This window comes from Artibeus jamaicensis, unplaced genomic scaffold (assembly GCF_021234435.1).
Source record: "Artibeus jamaicensis isolate MK-2021 breed Jamaican fruit bat unplaced genomic scaffold, CSHL_Jam_final scaffold_754, whole genome shotgun sequence".
NCBI classification, from domain to species: Eukaryota; Metazoa; Chordata; class Mammalia; order Chiroptera; family Phyllostomidae; genus Artibeus; species Artibeus jamaicensis.
Window position 1 is genome coordinate 8,184,616 of NW_026522054.1, and position 26,085 is coordinate 8,210,700.

The window sequence follows — 26,085 nt, forward strand, 5'->3', positions numbered from 1 at the left end:
CTTGGCGGGTCAGCCGGGCCAGTGCAAGTCTGACCTCCCGAGAACCTCGAGGAGCAGGTGCCGGGCGACGGAAAGTGCCCCTGGGCCCGTGTGGTGCACGCTGGTGAGCCAGGCCCCAGGCCCGGCAGGCAGGGAGCCCGGGGGGGGGGGGGGGTGGGCTGTGGGGCGGGGCCGCTCTCCTCAGGGCTTGCGCCCACCTCGGGCCTGCTCCCTTCCCCGCCTCTGAGGAGCACCGCCCGTCTGGGGTTCGCTTCGTTTCCTCTGGACGTGCCCACGCACCTCGTCCCCCAGCCTGCTCGGGCTGCTCCCTGCGGGACATGCGGCAGATGGCTCCTGTCCTGCGCCCTCTGCCGAGACACTCCTGACGCCCCCGCATGACCTGCCCGTGAGCGCAGGAGGCGGGCCTCCGCCTGGCGCGTGGTCTGCGTCCACCCTGGAGGAGGGTGAGGGCGGGAGACTGCTCGTGGGCCACATCGGCAGGGATCTGTCCTCTCGGCGGCCGGGGGAGGGTGGCCCAGTCCCTGCCCTTCAGTGGCAACTCCAACTCACTGGGAGCCTTTGTCCTCACTCACCGGCTCCAGGACTGACACTCCGCGTCGCCCCGGCCCGTCCTTCTCAGGCCCGTGCCGCCTCCTCCCTGCTCCGCACCACTAACCCTTCGCCTCCGTCCTCCTGCTTGCGGGTGGCACGCACCTGCGCCTGGTCCTGCAGACCTGCCTGTGGCCCCGCAGCCCACACACAAAGCCTGCCCACCCACCGGGCCACTGCCCTGTGCCCAGACCTGGCGCCACACAAGGACTGAGCTCCCGTGAGGCCCGAGTGTTGGGAGCCAGGCCCACGGGCAGGCGGTCCTCCAGCGTCTCCGCGAGGGACGCAGCCCAGGGCACCACGCCCTGCGTGGCGCAGACGGTCCCACTGCAGGACAGCGGGCACAGGGCGGGTCCGGATCGGGGCCTCCGTGGGGCAGGGCAGGGGCACCCACACTTGAGTGCACCAGTGTGGCTTCTGGCCAGCCTCACACAGAAAACACACCCACCACAGGCTCCTCTTTTGTTTTTAAAGAAAAAAACCACGAGTTAAGAGAAAGGCCCAGAAAGGAAACAAGCCAAATGGGGGGACCCAAGTGGGGGCCAGCCAGGACCACGGCTGCACCCAGGACATGCCAGTCCTCAGCTCCCATCCCAGTCGCAGTGGAGGGACCCGGGGCAGTGGCTGGACCGCGCCGGCCCAGCTCAGAGCCCCCAGAGCCGCTGCCACAGTGGGCGGGGGGCTGTCACCCTGGAAAGCCAGCAGACGGGCTGTGGAGCCGAGGGCCGACGTGCGCATGGCTGGCCCTCTCGGGAGGGGGCCTGGTGGGCACCCTCCCCACCCCCCTGGCTGCGCCTCTCGCTTCCTCTCTGCATGAGCTGAACACCCACCACAGCCACGCCTGCTCTCACTTCCTGGTCTGTCTGTGGTCTGTCTGTCCGTCCTTCCGTGTTCCACTGCAGAACCTCCACCAGCTAAAACAGATCCAAACCCTGAAGCAGATGAACTCGCAGCTGCAGGCTGAGAACAGGGCGCTGGCCCGCGTGGTGGCCCGGCTCTCGGCGTCTGCGGAGGCTGCGCCAGCGCCGGGGCTGTAGCCACGGCCCCTCCTCCACCTCTGCAGGCAGGTGTCCCTCCGTGTGGCTCCCAGGAGCTCTGGGAGCTCCGGGCTCGCCCCTCAGAGCCCTGTGCAGGGGTCAGGGCTGGTCCTTGACGTGGGCAGGGCCAGGATGGAGCCTGGGGCGGGGGGGTGGCCCAGGGTCACCCAAGGGGCTGAGGCACACGCCGGTGCACTTTGCCCGGGTGGGTGCAGGTGCACAGCATGGACGTGCCTGGGCACCCACCTTGCAGCAGAGCGGGGGTCTGGGCAGGCCCGCAGCCCCCTGTCGCCACTTCTGTGACACCGGGGCTGAGAGCCTTGGCCTGAGAGGTCCCCACAGAGCCAGCTGCTCAAGTCCGGCTGCATGCTAGGTGGGGCCGCCTAAAGGCTCGCGTGGCCGTGGCCCCCTCCTGAGTGGCCTTCGTTTGCCCTCCTGGGAGGCAATTCTCCCACCCTGGGCTTGGGTCTCAGGCCCAGCGGCGTGTCCACACCGCCCAGCACAGGGGCTGAGAAGCTGCCGCCTTTGCAGAGAGATGGAGGGGGGGTGTTTTTCCCTGGGACCCAAGTGGGTGTGGGAGGCTGAGCCTCCCCTTGGGTGCGGGTCCCAGAGCTGCTCGCAGGGGACAGACCCCGCCTCAGGCCCTGAGACCCGCCTTCCCTCTCCAGCAGCAGCCGCGCTGGTGCAGACAGGCTGGCCCTTCCCTGCCCACTCACTGCACTTTCGGGTGGCTGAGGGCAGCTCTGCCCACTGGGTTGGCAGCCCCGGCAGAGAGAGCAGGCGCTGAGTGAGCCACCGACACCAGACTTTCAAATCCGCCTCGAGGCCCCCGGGAAACGGGCTGATGGGGCCCCTGCACAGGTCCTCGTTGTTCTCATTGTCAAGTATAGGGTGTGGGGCGAAACCTGCTTTCAGTGGTGAGTAGCCATGGTAACGGCTGTTTACTGGGGCCTGTGCCCACTTGTCCCCAGAGCAGTCATTTTTGCACATGTGGCAGCCGGTCCCAGGCTCAGGAACGGGTGCAGGTCGCTCAGAAGAAGTGGTTCCCTCCGAGTGTGTCAGGTCCCAGGGCCACGTCCCGGCCCCTGGTGCGGAAACCGGCCACACTGTCCCCCCGCTGTCCCCTGCGTGGCAGTGAGGGCCAGTTCTCTGCCGTTTGCCAGCAGATTCTGCCTGGTACTCAGCCTCCTGGACGGCAGAGAAGTGAGAGCCCCGGACACCCGTGGAAATTGTGGAGTCAAATGTCAGTGTCCAACAGGAAGCTTTGCTGGACCTGCTGGGTGTGGGTGTGGCTGAGGGGTGGCCACTGGGGGCAGAGGCCGCAACCCGGAGGGACGGTGGGAGGGCAGCGTGGTCCCTGGGGCGCCTTGCCTCCCCGGCGTCGAGCCGTCTTCCCTGACCCCTGGGGAGACACCGGTCTCGTCTGGGAGCGCCGTGCAGCCAGTTGCCGCCCGCCAAGCAGGGACCTCCCCGCCCCCGGCAGTGGAGGTGAGGCCGGCCACTGTCCCCGCAGCTCGGGGCACTTGCCCTCGTGGGCAGGAAACGGCCGTGAGGAGGAAGGGCTGAGCACATGGGCCCCGTCTCACCCAGATGCGGGACGTCCAGCCCCGCCCCCTGACCCTGCGAGTGTCCCCGCCACAGGGAACGGCTCCATCTGGTCTCCGTCCGCACGGAGTCGAGCTCTTAGTGTGGGGACACATCACCCAGCCCCTGGAGGAGTCTGTGCGGGTGAAGGGCCTGACGCAGCCAGGAAGGGCTCGCAGCCATCACTCTCACTGCCAGGGCCTGCAGGGTAGAGTGGACAGGGCTGGACGAGCCGGCCCGGTGTGTTCCGGGTGCGCCACTACGAGGAGCGGTGGTGGGGCAGCAGCTACGGGCACCGTGTGGCTGCAGGGCAGGTCCGGGAGGTGGGTCCCTGACCAGGGCGCACAGTGCTGACCACACGGCCGGATCTCTGCCTCGGCACCTCAGGGCTGTCGCCCTGGGCATCTCCCTGAGGGCTGGGTGACCTGGGTTGCATACGTGCAGGCTCTGCCTCAGACCAGCAACCAGGTGCCTCCCTGGGGTCACCAATGACTCTTGCCCCTCACGCCACGATGTAGCTCGCAAGAGCTTCCACAGAGCGTGTCCGGGGGCGGTCACTCCTCCTTCCTGGACATGCAGCTCGGGCTGTGACCCCAGGTCCTCTGCGGGAGACAAGGGGAGTGGCTGTCCTGTCAGGGCCTTGGGTCTAGGCCTCGTGACACCTGCGTGGCCCCCACAAGCCTGTGGTCACAAGCAGCTGCCTGACGCCGTGGGGGTGTGCTGTGGCCTTGGACCCGGCTGTCCGGCCCTGCTCCCTGGCCTGGCCGCCTGCGGCTTTGACACGCCGCCCCCCTGTCCCCCACAGGTGTTAACAGAGCTGAAGTCTGACAACCAGAGGCTGAAAGATGAGAACGGCGCGCTCATCCGAGTCATCAGCAAACTGTCGAAGTAGCGCAGCCGGGGCCGAGGAGGCCTGGCCAGTCTGCTGCCCCTCCCGCCACAGCTTCCCACCCTGAGGGGGGGGGGGATGCGCTGAGAGGCCGCTCGTCCACCCTCCTGCAGTCACCTGCTCTGCTCCTCTCTGCACTCTGCTCCACACGAGCCTGCTGAAGGCCCAGCTGCCTGCCGGTCCCCACCGGGTCCTCGATCCGACCAGAGCCTCTGGGTGGCCCCCGGCAGGCCCCGTGCGGGACGTGGGCACAGCGGCCACACCAGCTGCGGGACTGTTTCTGTTCAGTCCTGGGGACGAGTGCACAAGGGTCCCTGCTAGTTGTCACCTTTCAGGACCTGGCTTTCCCTGCTCCTTGTGCTGGTGGCTTTTGATCAACGACCGGCTCCCACCCCAAGTTGTCCTTGCCTAGGGCTCAGGGGGCCCTGGTTCCGAGGCCTCTCCTCTCCACCCGCCCTGTGCCAGCCTTCATCGTCCTCTCCCCTGCCCCCGACAGTGGCTGTCAGACAGGCCTGACCCCTGTGCCTCACCCCGTTCGCCCCGGGTCGTGGTCCAAGTGGGAGTGACGCGGGGACCAGGCAGTGGGGCGGGTGGGGCAGACTCGCGGTGCCGGTGGGGACCCTGAGGACGGGTGGCGTGAGCTGTGGGGTGAGGGTTTCCGGCAGCCGCATGTAGGGAGAGATGTTCGTGTCTGGGGACGCCAGCAGAAGTCACAGAAGTTTGCAGGTGACCCACTGTCATGGAATCGGAGGTCGTTTGGTCCAGCTTTGCACCCTCAGGTGGCCTCTGTGGGTCACTGTCACTCGGACGCTGGGCAGCTCTGATAGGGAGCTTCCCTGATGTGGGGGGAGGCCCCTGGGGCCCCCCCAAGCCCTTGCACTGTGTGTGGGTGGTCCCCTCCTCTCCCAGCACACGCGTCCCTGGCCGGCTTGGCCACCACCCAGCCGCACTCAGACCCCGTCCTGCACAAGGGCCCGGTGTCAGCTCGTGAGCGTCCGCCTGTCGCAGGCGTCTTGGTCCTTGGCCATTTGCTCTGCATGTGGGCTCCCCACACGCTGCTCCCTGCGGCGGGGTCCTAGCACTGGTTTCCTGTGCGGCCTGCGCCCGGCCTCTGGCTCTGCGCTCCTCCCCCAGGACGTGCCAGCACATTCTGCCCATGCTCGTCACCAGTCTGGGGACGCAGGACCCCGCACACGGGGCTCGCCGTGTCCACCCTCTTCCCCAGCAGCCCCCTCAATGGGCTTGGTGTCCTGGGACCGGGTGTCGGGGACTCCGGTGGGATATCACCCACCCACGGGCACCTCCCCCCTGGGGACCGGGAGCCCTCTCGTGGAGTCGCCTGCCCGCTCTCTGGCCGTCCTGGGTGCTGGGGCGGCACGGGCAGCCGCCTCTTTCTCAGGAAGACACTGAGTTGCTGGGGAGACGTCTCCACGCTCCTCCCACAGGGGCCAGGAGGCCAGACCTGCCGTGCCTTCATGTGCGGACGGCACTGGGACTCGGTGGCTGCCCCTCCGTGTCAAAGATGCCTTTTCTTGCCAGAAAGTTTCCTTGTGACAAAGTCACAAACTTTTCAACCTCAGGAATCCTGGGTCCTGGGGCCGTGCTGGCCCCCCAGGAGCCACCGGCTGCCAGCTCTGTCACTTCCGTCATGCAGACTGAGTTCAGGCACCTCCCCAGGGCTCAGGACGCCATCCCCATGGCTGCTGCCCCTGCGCAGACCCCAGGGTTGCCGCCAAGTCACCCAGAGGCCCAACAGGCCCTGGCCAGGGCCCTGAGCAGCTGCTCACTCGGCCGGCCGGACGGCGGGTCTGCTCCTTGGGGCCCCAGCCCACTCTTGTCTGAGGCCACAGCGCGCTGATGGCTCTCAAACCCCTGGTGACAGTGGTGTTGGGCCATCAACTGGGGCCACTTTACCATGTCCCCTGCCCTAGGCAAGATGTGTGGTTACTGGAACCTTCCACTCAGGAAGCAGGGAGGCTGCAACCCCTCCCACTGGCCTGTGGCCCCGTCGAAGCTGGTGGCTGGTGGGGTGGGCGGCTGCTGTTCTGCCCAGCTGGGCACTCCCCCCTCTCGAGGAGGACACAGGGCCACACAGAGTGTGGCCAGCACAGCACCGGACGGTGTTGCCAGCGAGGCACCGTGCAGGCTGCTGGCTTCTCAGGAGGGGATGCCGCCCAAACCCTGCAGCCAGGCCGGTGGGACAGGCCCCTGGTCCCGCTGTCAGGGAGACACTGGTAGCGAGGGACCTTATCCTCCACCCCAACGGGGCCGCATTCCAGCCCTGCCCACTCCCAGGCTGCAGGTCGAGGGCCCTAGGCTGGTGTGCGAGGTGGCCTTCGGCCCCTCAGAGGACGGTCCTGTGACCCACCAAGCAGCTCTGGGGACAGAGGCAGAGGGAGAGGGTGGGCTGGGGGCCGCGTGTTGAGGGGCATCTTCCCCTGAGGGGGTCTTGAGTGGGGGGCAGGGACCCCCACACTGGGAAGAGGCAGAAGGCTGGGTCCTTGGGTGCAGAGTGGGGTGCTGGCTGCCAGCATGGGGGAGGGGTACCAAAGCCAAGCTCCCTCCCCCGTGACCCCTTCGAGGTCAGCTACTGACTGCCTGTGTGCTGTTGAGGTAGACTTGGTGGCAGCCCGGGACCTGCCATTGTCACGGCTGCCAGGGAACGAGGGGTCCCGGGGGCCAAGAGCAAGCAGAGCACCCTGGCCGGCAAGTGCGCGGCGGCGAAGGCCACTCGGACCCCCTGGCAGCTGTGGCCGGGGCCAAACCCGCACCTGCAGGCCCTCGGGGAGATGTGTCCTGGTTAGGGGGCAACGTGAGGACGTCCCCTGGAGAGGGGTGACACGGTTGGGACCAAGGCCCATCTGCCCACCGGCACTGGGGAGTCTGGGTCCCATGGAGACAGAGCCCCGTCCTGCGAGCAGCCGCCCACCCTGCCTGCAGCAGTCCCACCGGGACTGGGACTCTCCCAGACATGTCCCCGCGGGGCCCCTGGAGGTGACATCAGGGTGCTGTGTCCATCCGTCCTCTCCCACCGCACTCCCCGCTCTCCTCTCCGAGACGATGGTGCTTCAGGGAAGGTTTCCCGGCAACCAGCCACCACCACCCCTCCCGTCTGGGACCCGAGGGCCCCCTGCCAGGCCCAGTGGGGGAGAGGGCACCGCAGGCCCCTGTGCTGAGACAGGCGGCCACCCCGCCACCCCGACATTGTCAGAGCCCCTGGGGCAGCTCAGGCCTGCAGAAGGCAAGAGCCCCACACGGGCCCTGAAACCAGGGCCGAGCCTGACCTGGGGACCCCTGCCTGGCCCCCCCACTCCTGGGGCCTGGGTTGGGGAGGATGGAGCCCTCGCCCCAGTGCCCCTTGACCCCCGAGGGCTGGCCCTGGGGAGGGAAAGGCTGCTGCCTGACCCTCCAGGACGGGAGTCTGCCCTCTGCCCCCCTCTGCCTCCAGCTCGGCCAGACAGGGCCCCGGTGCCTCCCTCTGCGTCTCCTCCTCCCGCTCGCTCCCCCCTCCCCCGGCCCCCACATCCATCAGCACAGAGGTCAGTGTGGCTGGATTTCAGCCCCTTGTAAAATACCTGGGAGGTCGGGCCGGTCGCTTTGTGAGCTGAATGTATTTTTATGCAACTTCGAGTGGCCTTTCAACCCTGATGGGTGGGTTTGTTCTCCCGGTGGCTCTTACGTCACATTACGAGTGTCCTGCGTTTCAGAGTTCGGGGAACACCGTTCACGCCTGTGTGTTGCCTGTGAGCACGACAGTGTTTATAAGTGAGGAAAATATAGCTGTTTCAGCCGTGTGGCCACGTCTCTGCTTTGTGGGTCCCCAAGACAGGGACACGTGGGCCCCCTGGGTCCGCAGGCCCAGGAGGAGCCAGGACCCAGGGTCAGGAGAGGAGCAGGGTCCCGTGCGTGACAGAGCAGGGCTCGGGGACCAGCTGCCACACCTGCCTACATGGACCGACACCTTCGCCTTCTGCCGCCTGCCCACCCCCGGCCTGAGGACCCCGGAGCCCAGGCCACAGAAGCCCCACGTCGGAGGTCTGTGCCGTGAGGCACTTGAGGGCCGTGGAGCAGCCCTCACTTCCCAAGGTCCCCAGGGCAGCCTCCAGCCACAGGGTTTGGTGGCTGGTGACCCCACACCCAGCTCCACTGGAGGCCAGCCCGGGGCCAGTCCCTCCCGTCCCCCAGGAAAGCCGTCCCCTCCTGGCACTCACCCACTCCCCTCAGGTAGACACAGGGCTCTAAGCCACTGAACCCCCCCCTCCACCAGCCCACCCACTGCCCACCACCCAGCAAACCACTAGAGACGCCCCCCACCCCCAGGTTTCTCTGAGCTCATTTCTTTAATAAGGAGACACAGCTCATTACAAAATGACAGTTTGACAAGAGGTCAGACAAGGTCCACATAAGGGGGGAGGCGCTGCCAAGCGGGGGTTGGGGGGCTGCACGCGTGTCCTTCCCATGGGGACAAAGGGGGGGGCTCCTGGTGGGGCCGTTGTAACAGGGGGCCGGGCAGGCTCAAGTGCCCCCTGGTGTTGAAGCTTCCAGAAAGCAGCAAATCACATTCTCAGACTGGGGGGAGGTGTCAGGTGACCAGCCAGGCTGCTGTGAGAGGGACCCAGTTTAGGGGTGTGGGGGACGCTCCCCACTGTCACCAGTCACACGCCGGGCCTCACTGGGGCCTCACTCCTGACTGCTGCTCTGCGTCCCCTCCACTGCCCTGGGCACCCGGCCCTGCTGCTCGGACGAGGCCCCTGCACCGCACCGCACCCCACCCCACCCCCACCCCATTGCCCGGTGCATGGTCCTCACCCCTGGGCACGCTCACCCAGCCGCCTGCTCAGGTGGGTGGGCGCTGCAGGCCGGGGGGCCACCTGGGCCCCTGGCTGACGCCCCCCACCCTGCCCTCTCCTCCCAGAGGAGCCCTGCGGCCCCCGGGCCGTCCAGGGACCTGGCCCTTCAGTGGAAAGTGACACCATCCACCGGATGGTGATGGGGACCTGGCTCTGGGCTGAGCTTCAGGGGCTGCTCCTGAGCACCCTGGGCGCCCTCTACAGGCCCCCGGAGAGCCAGCAGGCGGGAGCGCCTGGGGAGGCCCCGGGCACCGAGGGTGGAGGTGGGAGCCAGCTTGCCAGGGCTCGGCCACAGCACCCGAGGCCCCAGCAGGAGCCCTGGACACCTTCGTCCTCGGGACACGTGCCGACTCGGGGACAGCAGCATGTGAGCCCTTCTGGAGGGGTCTGCAGGCGCCAGTCAGGCACAGGGCTCCCGGGAGAAGTCGGGCCCAGCTCCAGCAGCCCCTTTATGGCTTGTCAGTTAATTCACACGGTGGGTGAAGGGGCACCTCACACACTCGGGACACCAGACACCGGTTCACACAGAGCATGGGGCCCAGAGGGTCGCCCTGCAGCCCGAAGACCCCGGGGGCTTCCCGGTGGGCGAGGTGGGGACGAGGGACAGACCAGGACACAGACCGGGAGGTGTGAGGTGGGGCCCTCAGCCGGGCCATGCGCTGGGTACAGGAGGTCACACATGCACCTCGGGGAAACAGGGGCTCGCTCGCAGGTCTGTGGGGGCAGCCGTCTGCAAAGACAACTGAGTGCACGCAGGGCTGGGGGGCCGGGCGCAAATGGCTTGAAAAGGCTCTTGTTTTGCTGTCAGTTAAAAATGAAGTATTTTCATGTGTCTTCAAGTCAGTGTCCCCTTCTCAGTATTTCAGCTCCAAAACAGGCGCAAGTACGCCTGGGACCAGTCTGCACCCCTGGGACAAAGGTGGGCACATGGGGTCCGGAGGCACCAGACTGTGTCCCAGGCGGCCCCCAGGACATGCCTGCGCTTTGAAATTATTCCTTGTTCATCTGAAATTCAAGGCTGCTACCGGGGTACATTTGCCAAGTCTGGCAAGCATGTCACCGGGCTCTGGGCCACCGAGTTCAGGCCCAAGGACACTTCCCTGTCTGCCAGCCTTGGGGGTGGGGGAGGGACCCAGTGGAGGAGGGGACAGTCCCTGGTTCCAGTTCTTCCTACCTGTGGGGGGCAGAGCACCAGGGACAGAGCTTGGGCGAGGCCACGAATTAACTCAGGACGCTGAAGAACTCAGGGGCCTCTCACTCCCAGGCTGCAGGGGACGTCTGTCCACTCCTGGGCCCACCCACGAGCACCCACTGGCCGGAGACCTGAAGCACCCCGTCCCCCCTCCCACTGATGTTCTAGGCCTGTGAGCTCTGTCACCCCAGACAGACTGGGCAGCTGAGGGGCCCCAGAGAGTCACTGCCTACCCATGCCCAGCACCTGCCCCCGCCCCCCACCTTGGTCTCCCTTCCAGAGCTCAAGATGCAGGGGCGTCAAACTCATGTTCCCTGGGGGCCACATCAGCCTCACAGGTGCCTTCGAAGAGCCAAATGTGACTTTAGGACTGTGTAAATGCAACTACTCCTTAACTAGCGGCAAGGAGCTTGGCACTGCTGCCGGGTAGAAACCAGGTGCCGAGCGGATAAAATCAGGTGGAAGGCGGGATTCAGTCCTCGGGCCTTGTGTGTGCCACCTGTGATCTAGAGTGGTCTAGAGGGAAGGAGAAAACCTGAGCTCTTGACCTCAGCTGGGTTTCAGGGCGGGGAGGTTGAGGTGGGCTTCAAGGCCTCAGCCCTCTGTTTCCCCCTCCTGGACTGAACTTCAGTCCTGAAAACCGGCAGCCTGACCCACACTGCGCCTGACCGTGGGCCAGCAGCCCGGGGTTCACTCTGCGGCTCCGGGAGCAGCAGCCCAGGTGGAGAGAGTGAACAGGCAGGCCTGGCAGGTGCCTTCTGCCGCCGGGGCTCATCAGGGCCACGGGCTCCCCACACCCAGCTGTCTCCTCCCGCCCTCCGCGCACGTGCCCCGGCCCTCAAGGCTGCCCCCTAGCGGTGGGCCCAGAACGATAACATCCAGCTGGTGCCGCAGAGCCGGCCCAGCTGGAGACAGTAGAGGCGCCTGCCATCTCCCGCCCTCCTGTGAGGATGGGGGTTGATGACCCTGGGCTCTGGAAGCCTCCCAGGTGGACATGGGTGGGAGGGAGGGCGCTGGGCAGGGCCTAGGACAAGGTCTGTGGGACCCGACGAGGGAAAGCGGACGGGAAGCCCTGAGAAAGCACCGAAATGCCCCTGCGCTGGCGAGGGAGCCGAGCCCAGCGCCCTGCGACGTCCGTCTCTGCAGGCACCCGCTCTCCCACACGCTCGACCTTGTCGGCGCCCACCGGCCTCGTGGCTGCCAACATGCCCATAAACACGCACACACGTGCACACACACACAGGCCCACGGCCACGGCCGCCCGTGAGGAGTGGGGCCCGCCGCCTGCGGAGGGGCGGCAACGACCAGCACCCCCTCCCGCCCTCAGCACAGCGAGAAGACGCCTCGTTGGGGCCGCTCCCTCCAAGCCTCACTCTGCAACTCGGGCCGTCCGCCCCGGGCGCAGGCGGCCGGCCGCACAGGTGGTGCAGGTTTCTGGGCGGGAAGGGCCGCCGGCTGCCGCTCCAGCCCCACCGCAGGCTTGGAAGGGGACCCAGTGCAAACTGGAGGAACACATATATGGCTTTTTATCAATGCTGGGGACAAAGGTGAACAGGAAGCGGGGGCCAGAGCGCGGGGCAGAAACCCCAGCGCCCCCCACCACCATCTGAAGGGAGGCCCAGCCGGCCTGGGGGCCCGGGAGAGACGCGCCCTGAGGAATAAGGGCCTGGCTCACCTCATTCGTCCAGGAAACCTCTACGGTGTGTCCACTGACCCCCCTTGTCCCCTGGGCCTCGGGGAGCTAACGACAGCTCGACCCTCCGGGTGAATCCCCCTGGCTCCGCACAGGCTACTCCACTCGGATGGAAAGAAAACAAGCCAAAGCGTGATGGGAGGGGCCCGCAGGGCGCAGGGCGCCGTCCTGCGAAGGGGCGGGGCGTCTGCTGCCCCGGAAGCGTCGGGTGGGGGGTGCAGCTGGGCTTCCGGGGAGACGTGTCTTCATAGTCAGACATGGACGGTTGACAAGAGTGAGGTCCCAGGGCTGACAGTCCCGCTTAGAGTCTGACCCACCCCACGATTGTCCCCACGTCCATGACCACGGACGTCGCAAATGCCCCCCTCAGGGGCAGCCAGGGCCGGAGCAGGGCGTCTGCGGCATCAGGGGTGGTCCTCGCTGGGGACGGACCCAGTCTCCACCTCCTGCCTCCCAGGCAGCTGCCCACGTGGGCTAAGGACCCCCTTCCCTTGGGGGGCCCTGAAGAGCCTTCCGTCCCTGCAGGGAGTCACTGTTCTTGGCTCGTTCCAGGGACACAGAGAGATGCTCACACCCACGCAGTCGTGTGCACGCACACGCGCTCACACGCACACACATAGGACCGCTGGCCACTGGGCCCCCTTCCCCGACAGCAAACCGGGGTGTTGCCGCACTCTGGTCCCGGATACCCCACCGTGGGGCCGTGCCGGGCTGCCTGCCACCAGAGGGCCTCACTCCGTGGGCGAGTGGGGCTGCGACCGGGAGGGGACCGTGACGGGCATGCAGCGGGACGGCTCCTGGACGGTGACAAGAGCCAGGCTCCTCTTCACCCTGCGGGGGCCCCCAGAGGGAAGCCGGCCGTTACACAGACGGATGGGGGGGAGCGACCGGGACATGGCGCGGACAATGGGAAGGGGGCCTCTGGGGTGAGTGACTGAGGTATTGGTAGCTCTGGGTCTCGTCGGCGTCCGAGCCAGCGGCGCGGGTGGCGGCCGCCGCTGCCTACTTGTTCTTGCCCAGGAGGGCGTCCACCTCCTCCTCGGGCTTCAGCGAGTGCCACTGGGCGATGGGCCTCCGCGGGTTGGCCAGCATGTCGGACCAGTGCCGCAGCTCCGTGCCCGTGGCGTTGCTGCCCACGAAGATCTTGCCGATGGCCTCGTTCTTGCCCAGCTTGTCGTAGTCCAGCACAGTGATCACCACCTGCACTTTCTGTGGGGGGCAAGGGCGGGCGCTGGCCGGCGGGGAAGGCAAGGGCCCTGGCTCCGGCCCCCCCGCTTCCGCCCCTGGGGACCACAGGCTGCGCTCCAGCCCCGGTGCTGGTGCGTAAGGGTGGAGGGTGGTGAGGCGGCGCGGACGCAGGAAATCCACCTCTGACTACGGTGGCCGATGGGGAGTGTGAGACTGGGAGGTGAGCGCAAGGCACCGGGGACTCGGGGGAGAAAACCCGCCCGCTCAGTCCCAAGGGAAGTGTGCTGGCCAGTCGTGCCCACTGCCCTGGAAGGGGGCCGGGACAAGGCCCCACCCGCCTGGGCAAGGGGCCCAGTTCCCTCTCCTCCAACCCAGACTGTGGGCCGCCCACCCGCCCGCCCAGGCACCTGGATCTGCTCGAAGGGGATCTCGAAGCTGAAGGACTCGTTGAAGTAGGGGTTCAGCGTCTTCTTCTTCACCGTCGTCTTCTTCTTCTTGAGCCTCTTTCCGTTCTGCATCAGATGGATCTTCACGTAGGGGTCTGTGTGGGGACAGCCCGCCCCAGGGCGCCGTCAGCTGAGGCACCCGAGGCCGTAGTCACACCCGAACACGCAGAGTGACCCCATTCAGGGGCCGCCCTCTGGGGAACAGCCCTGCCCAGCTCCTGGGCTGCCCAGAGCATGGCCCTGGGGCCTCAGGGCCAGGCCGTGGGGAGAGCGCATGACGCTGCTTGGTGACACCCCTCCCTGGCAGGGGAGCGAGGCTGCTAGGGGACACCATCCCATCCTCCTGACCTGGCAGAGCAGTCACCGAGGCCCACAGGAGGGACGTCACCTGCCCAAGGTCACACACTGGGTCAGTGACAGGGCTGGGCTGGTACCCAGACATGGCCTTGGGCCTCGGCCCCTGCTGCTTCTTGGGAAAGTACGGCAGAGGCAGCAGCTGGGTCCCGCCCACCCCCAGCACCTCCTGTGGGGAGCCACAGAGCCCATCCTGGACACATGTCCTGGCTGTGGTGACACCACCGCCTGCCCACTGCCAACACCTCCACCCTCAGCTGGGGGTGAAACTTCTCTGACCCAGGGCCCAGCGGGGGAGCCCAGAAGGCCGCTCAGAGCCAGGTGGGGTGGGGGGCCCCAGAGAAAGGGAAGCTGGGAAGCCAGACCCCCTGAGGCTCGGACTCAGGGCCGCCCAGGGTCGTCCGGGTCCAGCAGGATGTACTTGGGCTCAGGCCACGCTCCTATGGGGCCTGGCTCGCTGGTGCCACCCAGTGGCAGCCAGGAGCTCTGCACACACCTGAAAGGCCGCCCACGTCCATCTTCTTCAGGTTCTTGGCCTCCAGGATGCAGACGGTGAGCTTCCCGGCCGTGGGCACGTAGCGCAGGGACGTGCAGATGTCGCCCAGCTTCTCCGGCTGTGCGGGGCAGACGCAGGGCCCAGGTCACCCCAGCCACCCCTCTGCCTCCAGATGTCGGCCCTTCCCCCCGCCCAGGCCCCCCGTCTGTGGGGAATCAATGAGCAGCTGTCCCCATGTCAAACCCCTGGCCTCCCACGGCCCCAAGGGCAGGTGGTGGAGGATCCGTCAGAGCCAACGTGGGCTCTCCTTGTGGGTAAACGGAGGCGCGGAGCCCAGAGTCCCCGGCTCTAAGGGTCAGCAGCAGGAGCTCGGGGGCAAGGACGGTGACGATGCCAGATGCCGACACCCGGGAGCCGCCTTGCGCTCCACACGGGGGCTGCCGTCGTCTGCAGGGCCAACGAGGGGGCTCCGGAGCCCCCGGTGCCGGCCTCACTCTCACCTCCTCCTTCTCCCCGCCCTGCAGGTCCCTCCACTCCTCGATGGGCTGGCCGAGGTCCACGGTGTTCATGGGCACCTTCACCTCCCCGATGATGTCGTGCTTGGAGAAGCGGTCGAAATCGTAGATGGCCATCACCAGCGTCTTGCCCCCCAGCTCCTGGTACGGCACCTGCAGGCACAGGTGGGGTCAGGGCAGCGGTGCACCGCAGGGCTGCTGAGGGCAGGCGCTCTCCCTGCAGCCCGAGGACCGACTCCTCGGAGACGTGGAGACAGGAGGGGCCGGGCTCAGGGGGCACCAGAGTGGGGGCGGGGCTCCTGACACTGCCCAGGTCACAGCCCAGCCGGCCCGCTTCCAGACCCAGCAGGCTCCGGGGCCTCGGCCATGGCCAAGGAGCGAAGAAGGTGGGCAGGAGGCAGTGGGACTGGGGTCAGGACACGGCCGTGTCATCACCCAGCCCTCGTCACCTTGAAGGTGAAGGTTTCGTTGAACGCCGGGTTCAGCGTCTTCCGATGCACTTTGGTCTCGTATTTCTTCTTCTTGTCTGGAAGAAGGAAGACTTTGACGTAGGGGTCTGAGGTGCCGCCCATGTCCAGGGCGGGCAGCTCGGCAGCCTGCAGGACGCCGACGGTGAGCTGTGGAGACAGCAAGGCCAGCCTGAGTCTCAGGGCTGCCCCACGGCCAGTGTCTGGGCGGGGGACAGTCCACAGCTCAACAGGGAGGTCGGCCCCACCTCCGCCCCTGGAACTTGGGGTGACACAGGGGTCACCAAAGTGGAAGGGCACCGACTGGCCCGAGCTTGGGCAGGTCAGTGGTCCCCAGCCCGCCCCTCTGTGGGAAGCGGGCAGTCTCTGGCCCCCTCCCCCACCCAGCACCCTCGGGCCGCACCTGGTTGGCCTGGAAGTCATAGTCCAGGGAGAACTGCAGCTTGCCCAGGTTCTCCGGCTCCTTCTCCTCCTCGCCCTCCCCCTCCCCCTCGGTCAGGCCGGCCTCTGCGTCCTCATCATCCTGTGGGGGCTGCGGAGGGAAGGACAGAATCAGAAGAGAACGGAGCAGGCCAGCTGGGCAAAGGGGCGATGGGAGTGAGCCCCCCGGCTCAGGGCCAGGGGGGCTGGGGAGGGACAGGGACTGGGGGTGGACAGTGCCCCAGAGCCCTCATCAGGCCCTCCTGTATCCCCCCCCACAGTTAGGTCCCACCCACACCCCACCCCCAGGCCAGACATACCAGCGCACAGTCCAGTGTTTGGGAGCAGGGCGAGTCCGGGGAGGGTGGGGAAGGAAGGATGCAATTAACAGACAAGCCTGCAGCTCAAACCCCAAACTGGACTTTGTCTGGGGCACTCCTGAACCCCCCCGTACCCCCCACATGCGTGCACACACATGTACATGTGTAGACACATGCACAAACATGCAGAAGCATTGTGCTCTCGGGCTGAGCTCTGAGGTCAGGCCCTTCCTCCACCGTCCACCCCCACCCAGGTGGGCTCCTCGGACTGGTCACGGCTGCCACTACCCAGCAGGGCCTCTGCCAGCCTTAAAGGAGAAACTTGGGCGAGTGAGGGCCACCCCCAGCCGACCAGCCCCTCAGGACCAGGCAGAGAGTGTGATGGTGATGCTGGACCTCGTCACATCCCCACCCCGCCCCTGTGGCAGGCTTGTCCCGGGTCCCCCGGCAGGAGCCACAGCTCACGCCCCCGTGGCCCGCGGATGCGGGTGTCTCTGCCCAGCATTTTCTCCCAACAGCCTCTCCTGGTGCCCGCGCGTCATTCTGTGCCTCGGCCCCTTCAAGGACGGTCCCCGTCCCCTCCCACGAACGCAGGGCAGACCGGAGGAACCGCAGGCCCCGCCGGGGGGCTGTGTGCGCGTCTGGGGGGCGCGGGCCTCGCCGTACCTGCCCGCCCTTCATGTCCTTCATGCTCATGGCGTTCTTGGAGCCCTTGCCCTTCTCCTTCTTGTTCTTCTTCTTGCGGCAGCAGCACTTCTTGCAGATGCAGAAGCAGCAGGTGAGCAGCAGGAGGCCGGCCACCACGGCGATGGCGATCAGCGCCCAGGGTGGCACTGCCGTGCGGGAGAGCCGGGTCAGCGGGGCTCCGCCCAGGGTAGAGAGGGCGCCCCAGCCCTGCCCCACACTGGTGGCCACACGCCCGCTGCCCCGCGGACACGCCGCTCTCAGGGAGCCGGCACCCTGGACTAGCAGGGACGAGGCCGGGCTCCGTGTCAGCCGGGCTGACCCTGTTGCTGAGGGAGGGACGCAGAGGGGGTGGGAGGGGCTAAGACCCCTGGACGGTGGGCCCTGGCTGCTGTCCCTGGTTCTGAACCACCGTCTCAGCCGGGGAGGCTGCGCCCCTGACACTGCCCCAAAATGTGGCCAGGAATTCTGAAGGCGGGGGTCCCGTCAGGTAAAAACGCCCATCACTCTGTCCACCTGGAGCTCATGTGGCTGCCATGACGTGGCCACCGGCTAGACTCAAACAAAACAGGCAGGACCCCGAAGTGAGGGGCGTGGCCTCCCCCCACCGCACGGCAGAGCAGTCTGTGAGTGAGACTGGGGGCCGGAACGGTGGTTTCGTTTTCGTTTTTCCTCTTTTAGCTGCACCTGTTTGACGCTTTTCTAAACTGTGCGAGAACTTTGTTCCTGGGAGTCCATAACCCGCTGCCCCCTTCAGCGAGCCCGACCACACGCCCGATTCCTGAGGGCTCCCCGATAACCCAGCCCGAACCTGAAGCGAGGAGACCCCAGCTCCTGGTCCTGCCCCCGTGCCCCCCACCGAGCCCCGGGGACACTCACGGGGGATCTTGTTCATCTCGTTGAAGAACTTCTCCTTCAGCTTCGCGAACATGTCTTCCTTGCTCTCGCCGGCTCCCCCACTCTCGGTGGCATTGTCTGCAGGCCCGATGGGCATCGTGGCCGTGGCGGTGGCCGGAGCCACCACGGGCTCCTGGTTCCTCTTGAAGATGTTCCTCATGGTGGCGGTGGGGACGGCTGCGGGTGAGAGGGAAGGGCCGGGTGACGTCCCAGGGGCCCCCTCCAGCCTGTTCCCAGCCTGGGAGGCAGGTTGGCCTGAGGCCGAACAGCAGGCGCTGTCCCCGTGGAGAGCCACCTGCAGACTCTCAGCCTCAGCTGAGCGGTTCCCGGTCGCCTCTGGCCCCTGGCCCTTCCCCCCACCACTGACTTGCCCCTGACACATGGTCCGTTTTACTTGCCGTCCCCCTTCACTGGGATTCGAGGGCCATGAATGCAGGACAGCCGCACCCGGTGCTCGGTGCCCATGTGCCAGGGGTGGGCGGTCGGAGGCCTCATTGGCGAGGCTTGTCGCCGACCACCCGTGGCACCGGCCACTGTGTCTGTGCCCTGGTGCGGCTGTGACAACCAAAGTGTCACCGTCCTTTTTTGGATGAGCCCACTGGTGTTTCCCGCCCACTTCACCCCCCAGAAGCTAAGGAAATGCATCCAAGATGCTGGGCTTCACGCCAGCTCCCGAGGCCCCTGTGGGAAAGAGGCCCGGGAGGTGTGTGGTTCGTCCCAGGAGTCCCCCACTCTCTCCCCCCCTCCGGCCCCCCGTGGCTTCACTAGGGCATCACTCTGGCTATGGGGTGTCCAGGGCCTGCTGGCCCCCTGATGGATTTGGGAGCCATGGGACCAGGTCTAGTCTTGGGTGGCAGACCTGACCTCCAGGAAGGTCACCGTGGCCCCTTCAGGGGCAGGTGGTGAGATGACTCTTTCCCTGGAGGAGAAGCGAGTGGGACGGCCCCCCAGCCACCACGTCCCACCCAAAGTGGGGGGGCTCGCCAGAGCCATGACCCCACAGCAGGAAGTCCTTCCTCTGACCTCACCCAGACCTTCCTGCTGCAGGGCTCCCAGACCCTCCAGAGGCACCTCTGGTGAACCGGGAAGGCCCATCGCACCAGCCACATGGGCGAGCAAAAGCCAGAAAAGCAGCCGGCAGCTGCCAGGGTCAGGAACTTCATTCCAGCCGAGGACGCGTCGTGGGCTTGGGCCCCCGTCCCTCCCCAACCTCAGGACCAAGGAGCAGAAGACAACCAAGACGGCAGCACAGAGGCAGGAAAACATGGCTCCCGCGTGTGCTGCCCTGCCAAGGGCTTTGCCCCAGTTCCGCGGCTCGGCCTGGAGAAGGGAGCAAGCGACCCCCGGCCTCTCCCCAGCCCAGCAAGGCCCCGCGGGCTTCCTCCAGGAGCTGGGAGCCAGGACCGGCCCTTCTGAACAACAAGGGGGCTTACGAGGGGGCAGGTCAAAGAGCAAGAGAGAGGGTGTGAGGCAACGGCCGGACACAAGGGGCATCGAACGCAGGCAGTGAACCCAAAGGTGCGGCAGAGTCGGGCCTGCACCGCAGCCGCTGTGGCAGCCGCCCTCGTCCCACGTCAGACCGCTGCCCGTCCCGTCTCCGGGCCTGCCTGGTCCATGCCGCTCGTGCGCTGAGAGCAGAGGTGGCTCCCCCCAGAGGACTCTGCTGTCCATCAGGGGACAGGGCCAGGCCGGGAAAGGGGGCACGCCGAGGTGCGGGGGCCGTCCTGGTCCTGTCCCCTCGCCCAGGCCCATAGGGTTTCCCCGGGCCCCTGGCGTGCTGAGACGCCCCGTGGTGTGAGGAAGCTCTGCCAGGGAACTGGGTGTCCGGCCCCGAGCCACTGCGCACTAGTCCTTCTGTTTGGGCCTCAGTGGTCCACCCTGAGGAGTGGGAGGGCTGGGCTCGCCGGCCTCGGCACCCGGCCCGGGAGGTGCCTACTACTCAGTGGCCTGTCCCTTCAGGGCCCTGTCCCTCGGTGGAGGTAGGGACACGGCTCAGTGCACAAGGGGGGAGTGGGTGGGGCCCTGAGCTCAGGCGCCCAAGGGCAGGTGCAGCCCGTTCTCCGGGCAGATGTGCTGTGTGGGTCTGGGCAAGGTGCGCCCCTCAATCTCCCCAGAATCAAGCCGGAGCACTGAGGACACCTCCAGGCCCCTTCCCACCCTCCTGCAGTAGTCCCACCCACCCAGCTCAGCCTTCGTCTCGGAGACCTCGTTTCCCAGCCCCTCCCTGCAGCCTTCTGTGAATGAAGGCCCCCCCCCCCCCCCCGCTGCCAGGGCTGGGTTCTCTCACCACCCAGCCTAGTCTGCAACAGACACACTCGGCTGCAGCCCCAAGTGCCCGGGCTCCCCCACCCACAGCCCTGGGACAAGGGCCAGTGCATACAAACCCCTGAAGCCCACAGCCCAGGGACAGTGGGACAGGTGCGGGAATGGGGCATGTTCCCGAAGTGATGACCACAGGACTGTGCACTCTGTCCCCACCCGTCCCCAATGCTGTACTGCCCTGAAAGGTAGGTAATATTGCTCCCATTTCATGATGAGGTTACCGGGGCTCAGAGAGGTTTAGTGACTTGTCTGGAGTCACACAGCTAATATGGAGAGAGCCTGGGTCTGTCTGCCTGCAAAACCTTTGCTCTTAACTGTCAGCACTGTTACTGAGAACCAGTCCTTGCCTCTCCCAGGCTGTCACAGGACTGTGCCTGACAAATGCCCCACCCCCGTCCCGCATGCAGACCCAACATGGTCACAGTGAATTCATCTAAACCAACCTTTTACTTTGCCAACAAGGAAACTGAGGCCCAGGGGCTGTGACCTGTCTAAGGTCACACTCACGCTGCCCCCGTCTGCCCACCCCCCGGGGTGCCCCGTCCAGCCTGGCCGCCGGGGCCTCTGCCGCCGCTGCGGGGGTCCAGCCTCAGCCTCCCGGCCTCGGTCAGCTCGTTCCCGGAAGGTGCAGGGACCAAGCAAAAGGCCTTCCATTGTCCGAGTCACAGGAGAGACCAGAGAGGCAGACGGGGGAAGAGGCACAAGCACAGAGAAGCCATTTCTTTCCCATGAGGTTACTGCTGCAGATGTGGCAGGTGGACGGAAACAGACAGACAGACAGAGGCAGAGACAGAACTGCTCTTCCCACTCGGTGGGGCAGCTTTGTGCACAGCCAGGGAGGTCACCCCGCACCTCCAGAAACTGCCCCACGGCCCCGGCTGCTGCCACCAGCCTTCACTGCCACTGTCAGCGCAGCCGCCACTCACTGAGCCTCACCGCCCCAAGCGCCCCACCACCGCCCTAACCCACGGCTGCTGTCACGGCATTTGGACAACTATCTGAAGCCCAGAAAAGGGCAGTAACTCGCCCAAGGCCTCGTGGCGAACACCCAGCACACCCGGGGCTGGAGGGCAGAAGGTGGGTGCCCACCGGAAACCCCGGGAGCCCACCGCCCCACCCCCCGCCAAGCCCACTCCCTGCTTCTCAGACCCCAGCCCGGAGCCTCGTGCCCACAGTGGCCAGGCCAGCAGGCCCTGGGAGGGCAGCCGGTTTGGCCTCTCAACACCCAGGAAAGCAGAGGAAAACGGGGGTGCCCAAGGTCACACAAGGGCACCCGCCCTGGAGGCAGAGCCTGGAATTAAACTCGGGCTTCCCACCTTAATCCTGGGCTCTTCCCTCGGTGCCCGGAGGCACAGGGAGAAGCTGTGGGTTCTGCCCAACGGAAAACGCAGCCGCCTTCACCCCCGGGGCAGGGCTGGGGCCGCACTGTGGGGACCTGCTGGGCACTGCGGGTCATCCTAATGGCCCCTTCACGTCACCCTTGTCTGGGTCAGGGGCCAGACTGCACGACCTTGGGGGATCCTTCACGAGCCCCTTTGGCCCCCTGGACTCCCGCCTGCCCCTCACCCGGGGAAGGCCGAGCCCCTGCAGAGAACCGGGAGTCAGACGTGCCCCCACGCTGCAGATTCGGAGGGAGTGAGCAGGCTGAGGGGCTCGCAGCCCCCCGGCCTTTTAGGGGAAGAGGCACTCTGGTCGCCCCAGAGTCCAGGGCACCGGAGGGCTGCTGCCCGGGAGGCTGCACCGCCCGGCCCCTCGACAGGCCCCACCTGCACGGGGCCTGCAGGTGTACGGGCCGCCACCCCCATTTTCCAGATGGAGACCTGAGGCCCAGAGGGGCAGGCACTTGTCCAAGGTCATAGGCCGGGTTGAATGGAATCTGGGCGATTCCCCATGGAACCTATTGGTACCCGGCTCCTCACTGCCATCAGGGGCTGGACACTGGGCTTCAGCAGAGAGGCCAGCCAGCAAAGGCCACACATTCCTAACTGCCCAGGCTCAAAGCAGGAGCCCGGAGGGCCGGTTTGCCAGACCACCCTGTCCGTACCTCATCCAGAGCCTGGTCACTGAGCACCTCCACCACCCCGAGGCTCAGAGCGGTGCAGCAGCTTGTCCAAGGTCACACAGCAAACCCAGCGGAGCATGCGCTGTTACCGCCCTGTGGCCCCTTCCCCATCCCCCACCCCTTTTTCTCCAAGCACCGCGCAGCTGGCCAGCATCCTGGGCCCCTGCTTCCGCCAGTTCCCCCCGCCCACCCCGCTGGGGGCGCTTCCTGGAGAAAGAAAGTTTCTAGCAGAGGAAGGGGCGGGAGAGGCTGCCACCTACCTGACCCCCACTGGGCACACAGATGAAGCGGGCTCCACGGTAGCCAGGGTCCCCATGCACCCCGCTCTGCGCAAGGGGACCCCGGAGCTCCGCACGTGGACCCTCCGGCTCCGTGGGCCGGGCGGCAGAGGTCCCAGGCGCCCCGCACCCACTTTCCCCGCACCCCTCCCCCACCTCCCCAAGTTCTCGGCCCCCACGCCTTGGCGGCCCAACCTCCGCGACGCTGGCCCCCTCTTGCTCCCGGCGACCATCCCCAGCTCCCGCAAGAAGAACCGGGCCTGGGGCGAGGGGTTCCCCAGGACCATTCGGGACGCCTCCCGCGGGACTAACCGGGCAGTTCCCACGCGAGTGGGTTTCCGCAGCCCAGTCCCCACCACCCGCTCGGTTCTCCACTTGGTTTATCTGGCTGGGAGCGCTGGGCCCAGAAAGTGCGAGTGTCCCACTCTGGCGACCCTGCCGGAGTCCCCCCCCCCCCCCCCCCCCCCCCCGTGCCTAGGCCCTTGGGGTGGCCGCAGGTGGCCCCGGGGCACGCGGCTTCACTCCGGACCTAGGGCTGCCCTCGCAGGCACCCCGCCCGTCTCCTCTTACCGGGGCGTCCGGCCGCACTGCGGCCCGAGCTCGTGGGGAGCGCCGAAGGCGGGACGGCCGGGGCCCCTCTGCCCCTTCGCGCCGCTGGGCGCTGCGGCTCCTCTGCCGGCTCGTCGTGCGCGCTCGCTCTGCGGTAGTAACAGCCCGAGCCGCTCCCCCGCCGCCAATTGACATGCTCCTCACATCAGTCTGCACACGGAGCGGCCGGCGCCCCGCCAGGGCGATCCCCACCGGCCAAGCGCGACCCTCACCCCGGCAATCCCCGCGCCTGAGCCGCCCGGGCGCCCGAGCCCGTCTCCTCCAGGGACTGCTGAGGGCTTGCGGGGAGGGGAGGGGTGTGCAGGGGGACGCGCGTGGGGGAACGGGTGCCTCCGGGCGCGCCCCCGGAGAAGTTTGGGGTGGCCGGGTAGCTTCGCGTCGCCGGAGTCCGTGGGACAACACGGAGAAGTCCCCGCCCACTCCGTGCGCTCCTGCGCGTCCCTACAGCCCCCGCCGCCCACCAGCCTCAGGAGCCGCGGGTGGTGCGGGGATTGGCTGCGGGCGGGGCGGGCGGGGCAGCAGCGGATCTGCTTCAGGGAAGCGGAGGAAGGTTTCCTGAGTCGGGAAAGAAAGGAGCGGGAGGGAGCGGCTGGGATGCAGACAAAGAGCAGGATCTGGAGGGGCCGGGGAGGCGCGGTGCCTTCTGCCCCAGAACGCCGGCCGCCGCCGGCCGCCTGGGGAGCGGAGAAAGCGGGGCGCAGGGGGTGTCTGCTGCGCAGGACCCGGCCTGGCCCCCAGGTCGGAACCCATCTCGGGGCTCGGCCTCAGGGACCCGGCGGGACCCGGGACTCTGCAGGCTGGAGGGGCAGGGGCGCTGGGAGCCTGGGCGTCCCTCCTCTGCCTGCACCTCAGTCCCCAGCACCCCCGCAGAGACCTCGGGACCCTGGCTCAGAGTTCCCGCGGGCATCAGGCCTGCCCCCCTCTTCCCGCCCCCTCTGGGCTTCGGCCCCCGCACAGTCCCTTCCTCTCTGCGCCCTCGGAACCCGGGCCAAGTTTGGGGTTCGACCCGGGAAGGAGCCCCGCTGTGCGAGGGTTGGGGAGGGCCTCGCCGAGGAGCCCGGGATTTCCCGCTCGCTCGGCGGAGCCGGTGTTCTCTGCCTCCCCTCGCCCCGCCCGCCCCGCGCTCCCGCGGCCACTGCGGCGCTGCGGCGACGCGCCCCAAGCCGGGCTGCAGCCTGTCTCCGACCCGCGGGCCGCGGCAGCTCGCTCGTCTCCGTCACCGACCGGGGCGCAGAAAGAGCTGACTCGGGGATTTCCAGGCTCCAGCAAGTCCGCGCGCGCCGCTGCGTGCAGGGGCTGCGCATTCGCACCCGCGCCGGGGGCTGGACTGAAGCCTGAGACGCCCGCCTCCCCCAGCCACTCTTCGGAGGGAAAGGGGGACCTGAGGGCCCAAGCTCAAGGTCAGATGCTGGCAGGAGGGCGTAGGGATTCCCCGGCTCCTCCACGCGAGGCTGGTCTCCCTCACGGAGGCGCGGGAGCAGGAGGGAAAGGGCAGAAAGTTCAGGGGCTGGACTTGGGGTTTCCTGGCGCCGAGGGTCCGGCACAGGGCCCCGTTGCAGGGAGCCTCTGCCCAGGGACTGCCACGTGGCTGCTTGGACGCGGGGTGTGGGGCGAAAGGACCCCACAGCCCCTCCTCCTAAAACAGACCCCGAGTCCTCTGGGCCTCGCCTCCCTCAACGCCAGCTACGTAAAGTGGGGTCTGATCGCAGACATTGAAGCTCCAGCAGACATTGAAGCTCCGCGTAGAACCGGGCCCACTCCTTCTAAAAATAGCTATTTGACAGACAGGCTTCCCGCGTGTGCACTGGGGGGTCCTGGGGAGCAGGGAAGGGGCAGGGGACAGGTGCACAGGCAGGGAGCTTGTCCAGGCCGGAGGCAGGAGTGCTGCGGTCCAAGGGACAGAGCAGCTGAGGCCGCTCAGGGCAGTGCAGGCCCTGGGGGACCCCTGCAGGGGATGGTGACTGACAGCAGCTCACAGCCTCGTGGCCCCTCAGCCCTTTTCCACAGCCCCAGGCAGCACCAAGGCAGGGAGGGGGTGACCTGTCCTTCCCTGGTGGCACCTCAAGTCCCAGGAGGCTGGGGCTGAAGATGTGAGTGACCTCACAGACAGAGGTGACTGGGTCTGATCCAAGGCTGCTGGACTCTGATGTTGGTCAGTTCTTTCCACCTAAAGGATGCCTGTTACCACTTGTCACCTCAAATCCCAGAAGCTACAAAAGGCTCCTAAACACCTCTCCCATTTTCTTGAAGTGTTCCAGCATCAGTTTCTATGTGGACATCATTGCACCCATTTTACAGAATTACCACGTTGAGGTGCATTTTCCAATAAGCCACACGAGCTGACAGCAGTCTGCCCTGGTGTCCACAGCCGGCCACCGGTTCCCAGACGGGGACAGAGGCGGGTTGCTCAGGTGAGCCAGGCCACGGCCCTGCCCCCCACCTCCTTGGGTCTCTGTGGGTCACCACAGGGACTACTCTGTGCCTCCCCCCTCCATAGGAGGGGTCCCGGTCGGGGAGGCTGGGGACCTGGGTTCTGGGCGCTCCCGGGTGGTCAGAGCCCTGAGGGAGTGAGGAGAAAAAGCACCCGTCCCGGACTGACTGCTGCGCAGCCTCGGCTGAGTGTCTCCCCCTGGGGTGAGGTCTCAGGGCCCAGACGCCCTGTGTCTTCGTCACCAGAGTGAGGTAACCATGCGGCATCTGCGTGAGGCCAAGCAGGTCCCGGTGCCTGGGCAGCCGACGCCCCTCTCTGCCTCGCACTCCAGGTCCCACACAGGGGCACTGACGCAGCGTCTGCCTGCCCCCCCGCCCCCCCCCCACCGCCCAGCCCCAGGAGCTTCCCCGGGAAACCAGGGTGACGCTGGCGCAGACAACTGAGTGTCTTCCTCCAGTCTTCAGGCCCCAGTACCTTCGCTGCCACTTAAACAGATAAGCTAATTAACTTAACTAATTGTTCCCTAGGACTGATGTTTCAGGCACGTGACCCAGGCCGGCACGTTCTCCCAAGAATGCCGCTATGCCGCCGCCCCCCCCCACAGCCCTGCGCGCCAGTCCTGGCAGTGGGCAGCCCCCCAGCCCCCAGCACGCACAGCTCTGAGTCAGAGCTGATGTCCCGCAGTCCCCGTCCCTCCCACCGCTGGTGAACAAAGATGCCGGCTCTCCATCTCTGTGAACACAGCCGCCAACGCCCCCTGACC

General features: G+C 67.0%; 2 protein-coding genes across 8 annotated transcripts in view; one reads left to right on the forward strand and one right to left on the reverse strand.

Annotated features, from left to right (window-relative positions):
- Window positions 1–7,894, forward strand: part of PPP1R12B (protein phosphatase 1 regulatory subunit 12B) — a 72,842-nt gene extending 64,948 nt beyond the window's left edge. For 5 of the 7 annotated variants that reach the window (XM_053659623.1, XM_053659624.1, XM_053659625.1 and 2 more), the window contains 2 exons: window positions 1,491–1,651; window positions 4,015–4,100. In XM_053659623.1, coding sequence (XP_053515598.1) covers window positions 1,491–1,625 — 135 coding nt within the window. In that variant the 3' untranslated portion in view covers window positions 1,626–1,651; window positions 4,015–4,100. Of the gene's footprint in view, window positions 1–1,490; window positions 1,652–4,014 lie in introns of all 7 variants that reach the window. The other 2 variants (XM_053659626.1, XM_037161147.2) reach the window with 1 other exon arrangement.
- Window positions 7,895–12,781: 4,887 nt separating this feature from the next.
- Window positions 12,782–26,085, reverse strand: part of SYT2 (synaptotagmin 2) — a 38,272-nt gene continuing 24,968 nt past the window's right edge. Inside the window, exons 2-9 of the mRNA XM_037161090.2 lie at window positions 17,603–17,797; window positions 16,706–16,872; window positions 15,703–15,822; window positions 15,282–15,449; window positions 14,818–14,985; window positions 14,318–14,435; window positions 13,429–13,562; window positions 12,782–13,042 (exon numbers count right to left, since the gene is read on the reverse strand). Coding sequence (XP_037016985.1) covers window positions 12,836–13,042; window positions 13,429–13,562; window positions 14,318–14,435; window positions 14,818–14,985; window positions 15,282–15,449; window positions 15,703–15,822; window positions 16,706–16,872; window positions 17,603–17,780 — 1,260 coding nt within the window. The 5' untranslated portion in view covers window positions 17,781–17,797 and the 3' untranslated portion in view covers window positions 12,782–12,835. The remainder of the gene's footprint in view (window positions 13,043–13,428; window positions 13,563–14,317; window positions 14,436–14,817; window positions 14,986–15,281; window positions 15,450–15,702; window positions 15,823–16,705; window positions 16,873–17,602; window positions 17,798–26,085) is intronic.